We start from the raw sequence: 10,117 nt of genomic DNA on the forward strand, positions 1-10,117 counted from the left end.
GTGATTGGGACCAAAAGGCTTCATAAGAGACATTTTAGATTTAGGATTGCATTCTTCCTTTGCGCATCCATTAGTCATATCCAACATGCGATACATACTTTGGGTAGAAGAATTAGAAAAAGTAGGGTTAAGTCACGCAACTAGCTTTGGCTAGGGTAAGGGAGTGCCTTAGACTTTGCCTTTGCCTTCTTCCTTACAAAATGTGACCCCCGATCCCTTTCTTTGGTTACGTAGACCTAAAAGTTCTTTAAAATGGTTTATTTACTTTTTCCTTCAAAAAACAAAAAATCATTTTTTGGGTGACTTGGTACACCCTAACTCTATTCCAAGTGGCGACTCCATTTTCTATTCAAAAAACCCTTTTTGAACTTTATTTGGCCAAACCGTCGCATTTCACAATCCCACGGCCTTTTATTTTCACTTTCACACAGGTTCACATACATATCCTACACACTACTCACACACTATTAAAAAGTGGGGCGCGACACGGTTCTTCCGAGCTGCATGGCTGTCCCCCCCGTGGGACCACCAGCATTGGTGTTTATCACTCCCGCTAGGTTCTGGGTGTCCGGATCGGGGGAGTGGCCCCGAAGTGCGTCACGCTGCTCAGGGCGGTCGCGACTCCGGCCCTCGCCCTGACCTCCGCGGTAGGTGTGCTCCGCCTCCTGGTCAGGTCGACCTTGCCTCACGAACGCCCCAGAAAACCGCGCTGGATCAGACCTTCGATCTTCTTCCGTAGGGCCCAGCACCCCTCCGTGTCGTGCCCAACGTCGCGATGGAAAGCGCAGTACCGGTCCTGGTTCCTTTTGTTCCGGGGTGTTCCCATCTTGCGCGGGCGACCTCCCAGGCCTTCCGCCTCCATGACAGCCAAGATCTGGGCCCTGGGTCGAGTCAAGGGGGTGTAGCCTTTCTCCGGGAGTGGTGGCGGAGCAGGGGCTTGCTCCCTCGAGAGCCGGTCAAAGACGTTTTTCTTGGTCGGGCCATCCTTGCTATCGGGGGGGTTTCCCCGTCCTCTCCGATTTCTGAGCTCTCGATCTGACTCTTTCTTTAGACGGCCAGCCTCCTCCGCATTAGCGGCCGCGTGTGCCCTGGTCAAGAGCTCCTCCAGATTTCCAGGAGGTTTCTCGGCCAGCTTGTAGAAGAGCTCCTCTACCCTGAGCCCATTCATGAAGGCGACCATGACCACCTTTTCGTCTTTGTCCCTGACCTGTAAACTCTCAGCGTTGAAACAGGTCATGAAATTCTTCAGGGACTCGTCGAGCCTCTGCCTGATAGCCATTAGGTGAGTCGCGTTTTTCGAGTAAGTTTTCGAGGAAACGAACTGGGTTACGAACTATCTGGCTAGTTCAGGGAAACTCCGGATAGACCCTGGTGCTAGACCTTGGAACCAGAGCCGAGCCTTCCCCTTCAAGAACATGGGGAAGGTCTTGCAACGGATCTCATCCGCGGCTGTTTGCAGACGCATGTGCGTCAGGAAGACTGAGAGGTGGTCTTCCGGGTCGGTTGAAGCGTCATACATCTCAATGCTCGGGATCTTGAACCTCCGGAGTAGTAGGTAATCCTCTATCTCCCGGGGGAAGGGCGAGGTCGTGTAGTTGTCCTCGTACAATCGTGGCCACAGGATCTGTTCGAGTTCGTCTCGGACAGGTTTCCACTGAGGGGGGTCGCGAGGCCGGCTCTTAACAGACCGAGCAGGAGAACGCTCAAGCCCGTTCCGCGTGGGTTTTCGGGGGGAGGGGTCTCTTGGACGGCTCCCAGCGGATCGGTCGCGGGAGTATCTCTCGCTGTCTCCAACCACCGAGGCCCGTGGGCGAGGGGGAGTCCGTGGCCGTTTCCTTCTAGGGGGCTGGTCCCGCAACTCATCCTCCGAGGGGTCGGGAGGTGATTCCTTCTCCTTCGCCTTCGCCTTGGAGGTCTGCGCACCTCCAGCCCCCTCTCCCTCCTTCGCCTGCAGGATAATGTCTTCCAGCATGGGGAGGTTGTCCGTCACGAACTGGAAGATCTGCTGCCTCCGCTCCCCTGAGAGGGCTGAGCCCCCCGCACCCCGAGCCGCCTCGGCCTCCATTCGCTGGGATCCTTCGCCGGCTCCAGGGTCGGTGTTCTCTATCGTTCGGTTGGATCGCTTTCTCGCCATCAACACAGTCTTGTTTACCTTACGCTTCCCACAGACGGCGCCAACTGAAGAAACGCTGAGCTTCCCCGGACCGAACTGAACTGATGAGCTCGGTGTGCTGATGGGTAGAGCTGGTCCCAAGCCTGCAAGACAGACAACAGGGTGATCTAACAGGGGGCCCCGAGGTCGTCCCCGAGGGCACTCTGACGGTCAAGTTAGTTCTCCGGTGGATGAGGTTTACGGGAATTAAGCAGCCGAGAGTAATGTGCCACTAGTGAGCGTACCTTGTGTAGGTGGTGGGCGTTACCATTTATACCAGTTCAAGAGTCCGACCTCCGTACGTTTCGGGACTTGCCCGGGATAGCCCTTATCCCGCGCCGAGGGGGATCTCCTCTAACCTCTGCGGGATGGTCCCCTGGCCCTTCTGGAGCCCTAGTGACTATGGCCCAGGACAGTTACCAGGGGCTTGAGGTCGAGGCCCTGCTCGGCCATACCTGGGCTGCCACGTGTCTAGGCCCAGGACAGGGCCTCTGCAGGGGGCATTAAAAGTTTCACCGCTTTTTGATATATTGGAACTATAATCGGCCCAACATGATTCAATAAACAAAACTTCTGTCCAATTAATCCCATAAGAGCACATACGATCAACAACAAACGACGGGCAATCAATCAAGAAAGTCTCAATGACCAATTCACCGAAGCATGCTTGGGGTTGGGGATTTCCAGAGTTTGCCCTTGAAGAGGTAAAATTGCAATTTAAGGGGAGAAAACGGCTTACAATGTTCTTGGTGAAACTTCTCAGGCGGCAATGGCAAGTTGCGGTGGTGGCTTCGTTGGCCTGAGCATCGGAGGGTTTGGGTTGGGGTGATTGACAGCCGTCGACGTGATCATGGTGGACTGATGATGAAGGTGGAGGTGGTGGAAATTGGATGAGAGCAGAGTGACGGCAGCTATGGAGATTGCACGCTGTGATGGCCGATAAGCGGCTGTTGCTCTGTATTTTCTTTGTGTCTCTTCTCTCTCACTTTGGCCGAAGCTCTCCTCCATGGTTTCTTTCCCCGAGCCGCTGTATTCTTACTTCACAGCTCCGTTTTTTCTCTTCTATCCACACCCAGAACCTAGCCGCCGCCAGGACTTTTCTTGCTCTCCCCGTTGTTGTCTGTGTTTCCTCCCTTCTTCCTGAAGCTCCCAGACCTCCCTCTTTCTCTCATTGTTTTCCTGCCCACAAAAACCCTAGCCCATTCGATTTTTCTCTCTCTGCCGTTTTCTCCTCTCTTTTTTTCTTTCCGTCTGCCCTCTGTTTCTCCGCCCCCCTCTATTTTGTAACTTCAGCCGTCATTCCCTATCTCAGCTCCCTTAGTTCTTTGCCGTTTTTCTTTCTTTTCCCCGTCGCTGGTTTTTCTTTTTGCTTTTTCTTTTTTCTTTTCTTTTCAAATCAACAACCTACAAGTGTCTCAATCTCCCCCTCCCTAAGTGATGTGTTGTCCCAATATAAAAGGGACACTTGTCCTATTGTATATTCTCCACTTGTCTAGCATGCAAATTTCCACCTATTTCACACATTTCCCTTATTATATTTTTTGCATATTTTCTTTTTTTTTTCCTCTTTTTCCTTTTTCCGATAAAGTTTAATACTAAAAACTTTAAAATAAAAGTTAAAAGACTAATGAGCAAAATGGATAATAAAATAAAAATAAAATAAAATAAAAACCCTAGAATTGAAACAAATAAAGCAAAAAATTAAATTAATTAAACCAATAAAATTAAAGAATCAAAAATTTGGTGTCTACATGGAGTGTTTCTGTAACAGCCCCACTTTCCCCTAAGGCGAACCAAAGGGGTGAGCGGACTGCCTGCCCAACTCTCGCCAGGACTCGCGATGCAGACTAGAACTATCTATAGCGATCCGGAATTTACAAACGAGCGTAAACAAGTCAAAATGGTAAAATAACCCAAAATAAAAAAATGAAATCCGGAGTCGGCCATGAATAGTAACCGACCCGTCAGAACCCAACCGAAATAGCCAACAAACATTCACATATGAACTTTAGCATTTACAAATCAAAATGACATACAAAAGTTTTCAAAAGTTAATATATACACACGGTTTGCCAAATCAAAAGAGAAAATGCCCCAAAAGTACACTTAGGGTTTTAATACATGAGCTATACAAAAGATATGTTCAACAAGCTCAATTTGGCAGCCATTTGTCAAATCCAGACCAAAAGGGTTTATTTTCCTGTAAGAAAAACAAAAGGAACAGAAAGGGGTGAGCTAGCGCTCAATGAGGTACCAAACAGATAGCATTAAAATCATGGCATTTCACGTTCAGCAAATCAGATACACATGTCAGATGTAAAGCAAAGGAACCAATGATTCAAATCAGAAGGATACGGGTGGCTCTCAGGAGCCAAATTTCCCAGCGCAGTACTTGATCCGAACCGGTTGACTCTCCGTCAACGTATATAGAACCAACGCGTCCGTAGACCCCTCTTTACACCGAATTCCGTCCACCAAACACCCCTTTACCGGGCCCGCTCACCGTAACCGAACAGAAATGGTAATACTCGAGTATACCGGAATCAAGGGTCTCAATACCCAAAAATCCCCGAACAGACTACCGTGGTTCGTTATCTAATCGTCCAGGCCCTTGCCGGCCCGACTCGAATAACTTAGTCACAGGATTGAGCTCATAGGTCATAGAAATCCGAACAGATGCAGACACAGATAACAGATTCAGATACAGATACAGAATAGCAGATTCAGATAGCAGATTCAGACGGCAGATTCAGATAGGCACTCAAAATTGGCATATGAACAGACAAGAGAACGAGTGTGATAAAGTACACCCTCGTCTCAACAAATTAAACAGATTGCAGAGCAGAAATCAAGTTAAACAGCAATGGAGGGGAGTGGTACACTCACCGGCTCAACTTCAAAAGTTTTCACTTCAGATTGGCCTTAATCGCCAAGAAACCCTAAAATAATCAAAATAAACCAATTGAAGGTTTTACTTCCAGAATCGAGTAAACAGAATGCACATGTGAGGCTCGACTACACGTCGTACGCCTTGCCAATTAAATACTAATGCAAGAATGCAAAAACATGATTTTCTTGGAAACGAAAAGGTAGTATGAAGACCTAGGCGCAAACAACCCAAAAGCCTTTCATTCTACCCAAAAGGCAAATCCAACTTAAAGGAACCAAACGGCCTAGAAAATCGGGCAGCACTTCCCCTAAATTTCTTACTTTTCCAGCCATTAAGGCTTCATTCTATCCTCAAATCAGTCCCAACATCTCACACAAAATTCATCTCATTTCTCAAAAGCCGTTCGCTAGGCTCAAAGTGGTACAAGTACAAAAGTTAGCTAGGAAACAACCGAAATGAAAGCAAGCCCTAAAAGAGACTCGATAACGAGTCATAAAGCCATACCAATTACAACCCCAATAGGGTTTTATAAACATATACAAGCATGATAGCAAACCAGAAATTAAGAAAAGGGCTTTAACTTAGGCCTTGATAAGAAAACCGGTTTTGACGTCATAATGCGGTAATGGCACAACTCTCACTACAATTATCGGATGGGGGTGTAAGACCCACCGTTTCGAAGATATGGAACAGGGCTACAACAATGTAGAAGGTCACTCAATCCAGTTCCTAGCCCAACTAGGTCAAAAATGCCAAACACTAAACCAGAATCACAAAAACAGGTTTGCAAAACAGAGAAAACTGTAATCGGTATATCTCAGTCCATACAAGTCCAAATGCCGAAATTCCAAAGGCATAAGTTAGCTAAGACATCCAGCTACATTGTATCAGAAGACACAAACAACTAAATCCAAACCAATTCCAGTCAAAATGGCCAATAACCAGTACAGTTTTCGCATTCTGTCCAAAGCAGAACAGCTACAGTAATTTCGTCATAACTCATTCTACGTTAATCCAAATGACCTGAAATTTTACAGGCACCTCAAACACATCAATACCTACAACTTTCATGTTTTGAGCAAAGTCAAATTCGGCCTCTAACCCTATGATCCAAAACCGGACAGAATTGGGGATTTAAGAACCCTAACTTTCCATTTTCCATCCAAATCCAAAATTAGTTGCATTTATCCACATTTCACACCCACTAGAGTCATTATAGTCCATTGCCAATCATCACAAACAACCACACCATCATAATCCAATTAAACCAGAAAAATCATCATAAAATGGAAAACTTCACTAAATCACTTCAAACCAAGATAAAAACCAGAAATTTCAGCACTCTTATCACTAATAAGCACAACATAAGCATCATTAGGTGTAGTAGGGTGTTTCAAGCTTCACTTACCAAGAACCAAGAGAAAGGAAGATGTTGGTCACCTTAACTCTCCAAGAAAACTTCACTAATCAACTTACTAACACCTAATGGAAGGATAATATGGAGTAGAATCTAGTGTAGGCAATTTATTTTGGTGGATTGAACCATATGGAAGCTTGAGAGTTGATGAAGTTCTTCCTTCTTGAGCTTGAGAGAGGGCCGGCCAACACAAGGTAAGAAAATGGTAATTTTTGTGAATTTTGAGATATTTAACCTTTGGTAAAAAAAGTCAAAATTTGGAATAGTAATTCTTAAAGTCCAACCAATGAGAAAGTGACACTTGTCACCTCATTAAATGCATTCCTATCCTTTCTTTCTTCTCTCACATCAATCATTTCACACACTCTACTTATCTCTTAACACCCGATAAATTCTACACAGTATCCGGAATTTAACCTAATTGGCCGAATTTTTCCGAACTTTTCGCACTAGTGGGTCCCACGTCCACTATTTACTCTTAATTTTCTAAAATTTCTCCAATGCTAAGAAAATCATCTTAAAACTATAATTGCTCATAAAATCCACTAAGAAAATATTTCTAAACCAGAAAATGCAGAAAACATGCCATTAAAGGAAATAAACCCTAAGAAAAATTATTAGGGAATTTACGGGTTCTCACACTCTCTCCCCCTTAAAGAAATTTCGCCCTCGAAATTTTCTTATCAACGGAATCTATCAAATCTAAAGTACCCAACGGACCATACCTTCTCCATCCTCAGACGAGTCAGGGACCTGATGCTGCTCTAGAGAATATACTCGAGCTGGTGCCTTCGATCCCGTCCCTTCTCCTTTCGTCTGTCCAGGGTTGCTCTTGGCGGGTTGCTGAGAATTGGGCTTGGTCGGTGGCAGAGTCCCTCTCCGCTCGCGCAGGCGAGCTGGACAGTTAGCAATCCGATGTTCAGCGCTTCCACAGCGCAAGCATTTTCCTTCTTTCTTCCAGCAATTTGTTTCCGTATGACTTGGCCCTCCGCAATATCCACAGGGACCACGAGTAGCAGTGACCGATCCTCCCGATGAGACACCACTGGCCACCCCCGGTTGTCGTACTCCCCCATTTCCTTTTCCACTCTTAGGGGGTGTGCTCTTATCTTCCTGTTCCGAGCTGCTCCCAGGAAAGCCCCTTTTCTTGGTTTGAAAGTTTCTAACTTGTAGCCTCGCATCTTCAACCCGTTGAGCTTTCTCCACAGCGTCACTAAAGGTACTAAGTTGAGCTACAGCCAAATCCTTTTGAATCTCAACATTTAGCCCCTGAATAAAACGCCTTATCCGTCGTTGTTCGGTTATGATCAGTTCAGGCGCAAACTTAGACAACCGAGTGAATTGACTCTCATACTCGGCTACGGTTTGTGTTCCCTGGCGAAGTCGAATGAATTCATCTTCCTTCCTTTCTTGGATGAGAGGAGGGAAAAACTTAGCATTAAATTCTCTCATAAAGTTCGCCCACGTCCTCGGGGTTTGTTCTCTTTCCCATTTCATTCGAATAACATTCCACCAGGAACGGGCGGCTCCCTCTAGTTGAAAGACAGTAAATGTCACCTGTCTCTCCTCGGTATAGTGTAAGGCAGCGAAAATATCGATCATCTTCTCCAGCCACTTCTCAGCTACGTCAGGATCAGGGCCTCCAAGAAATTTGGGTGGGGAGAACTTCTGAAATCTCTCAAGGGCTCTATCCTCGCCCTCCATGTGATTACCAAGATTCCCAGGGTTAGGGTTAGGGTTTTTACCTTGTTGGTGCACCACTTGGGCTAGCAAAGCAGTCATTTGCTGCATGGCAGCAGCTATTTGGACATTGGGGTCGACCCTAAGTTCAGGGTTTGGTCCAGACGAGGTTTCCCCAGTACCCCTTTCAGGTGTAGGTTGCCTATTTTCACGCCCACGGCCCCATCCACTCCGTGTACCTTCCATGAGTTTTACTTGGTCTAGGCAATAATACTAAACCAAAATAAGCACGATGCATGTAAGTAACACTCAAAACTTTTATGATAACACACATTTATACATTCCAAACAGGATCAAAACATATATATACAAGCCGGTCAAAATTAAGCCGCACACATACATACAGCCAGCTAAGTCAAGTACAAACATAGACGATCCACCGAGGAAAGGCCTTTCTAGTTCACCAAATCCTTTCTAACCTAGGCCCTCACATCTTTCGTATTCGGGCGCAAGAATCTCATCTAAGTTAATTCACAACTCGAGCCGGCCGGTCCCAAGAGTAAACCATCCTTATTAAAGATTCCTACCCGACATACATACCTAGCTTCCTCAAGTCCCATGATAATGATTCGTACACTTATCACATGCCCGGTTCATAACTTACGCTCAAACGAGCACTTAGACATATTCATGAAATTAGAACCACAACACCACTTGGCCCAGTCTCACTCCGCGCAGAGACCACGCGAAGTGGCTCTGATACCACTTGTAACAGCCCCACTTTCCCCTAAGGCGAACCAAAGGGGTGAGCGGACTGCCTGCCCAGCTCTCGCCAGGACTCGCGATGCAGACTAGAACTATCTATAGCGATCCGGAATTTATAAACGAGCGTAAACAAGTCAAAATGGTAAAATAACCCAAAATAAAAAAATGAAATCCGGAGTCGGCCATGAATAGTAACCGACCCGTCAGAACCCAACCGAAATAGCCAACAAACATTCACATATGAACTTTAGCGTTTACAAATCAAAATGACATACAAAAGTTTTCAAAAGTTAATATATACACACGGTTTGCCAAATCAAAAGAGAAAACGCCCCAAAAGTACACTTAGGGTTTTAATACATGAGCTATACAAAAGATATGTTCAACTAGCTCAATTTGGCAGCCATTTGTCAAATCCAGACCAAAAGGGTTTATTTTTCTGTAAGAAAAACAAAAGGAACAGAAAGGGGTGAGCTAGCGCTCAATGAGGTACCAAACAGATAGCATTAAAATCATGGCATTTCACGTTCAGCAAATCAGATACACATGTCAGATGTAAAGCAAAGGAACCAATGATTCAAATCAGAAGGATACGGGTGGCTCTCAGGAGCCAAATTTCCCAGCGCAGTACTTGATCCGAACCGGTTGACTCTCCGTCAACGTATATAGAACCAACGCGTCCGTAGACCCCTCTTTACACCGAATTCCGTCCACCAAACACCCCTTTACCGGGCCCGCTCACTGTAACCGAACAGAAATGGTAATACTCGAGTATACCGGAATCAAGGGTCTCAATACCCAAAAATCCCCGAACAGACTACCGTGGTTCGTTATCTAATCGTCCAGGCCCTTGCCGGCCCGACTCGAATAACTTAGTCACAGGATTGAGCTCATAGGTCATAGAAATCCGAACAGATGCAGACACAGATAATAGATTCAGATACAGATACAGAATAGCAGATTCAGATAGCAGATTCAGACGGCAGATTCAGATAGGCACTCAAAATTGGCATATGAACAGACAAGAGAACGAGTGTGATAAAGTACACCCTCGTCTCAACAAATTAAACAGATTGCAGAGCAGAAATCAAGTTAAACAGCAATGGAGGGGAGTGGTACACTCACCGACTCAACTTCAAAAGTTTTCACTTCAGATTGGCCTTAATCGCCAAGAAACCCTAAAATAATCAAAATAAACCAATTGAAGGTTTTA

The 10,117-nt window shown here is 45.8% G+C and overlaps 1 protein-coding gene across 1 annotated transcript; it reads right to left on the reverse strand.

Annotated features, from left to right (window-relative positions):
• Positions 1-685: 685 nt before the first annotated feature.
• Positions 686-1,279, reverse strand: LOC113689216 (uncharacterized). The gene has a single exon (XM_027207019.2). It carries the CDS (start codon positions 1,277-1,279, stop codon positions 686-688), a length of 594 nt encoding a protein of 197 aa, XP_027062820.2.
• Between the last annotated feature and the right edge of the window lie 8,838 nt (positions 1,280-10,117).

The sequence above is a fragment of the Coffea arabica genome, chromosome 5c (assembly GCF_036785885.1).
Source record: "Coffea arabica cultivar ET-39 chromosome 5c, Coffea Arabica ET-39 HiFi, whole genome shotgun sequence".
Classification (NCBI taxonomy): Eukaryota; Viridiplantae; Streptophyta; class Magnoliopsida; order Gentianales; family Rubiaceae; genus Coffea; species Coffea arabica.

Bases quoted from the DNA above. Each gene is read 5' to 3' on its own strand.
- LOC113689216 (XM_027207019.2), bottom strand. From the start codon at position 1,279: ATGGCTATCAGGCAGAGGCTCGACGAGTCCCTGAAGAATTTCATGACC.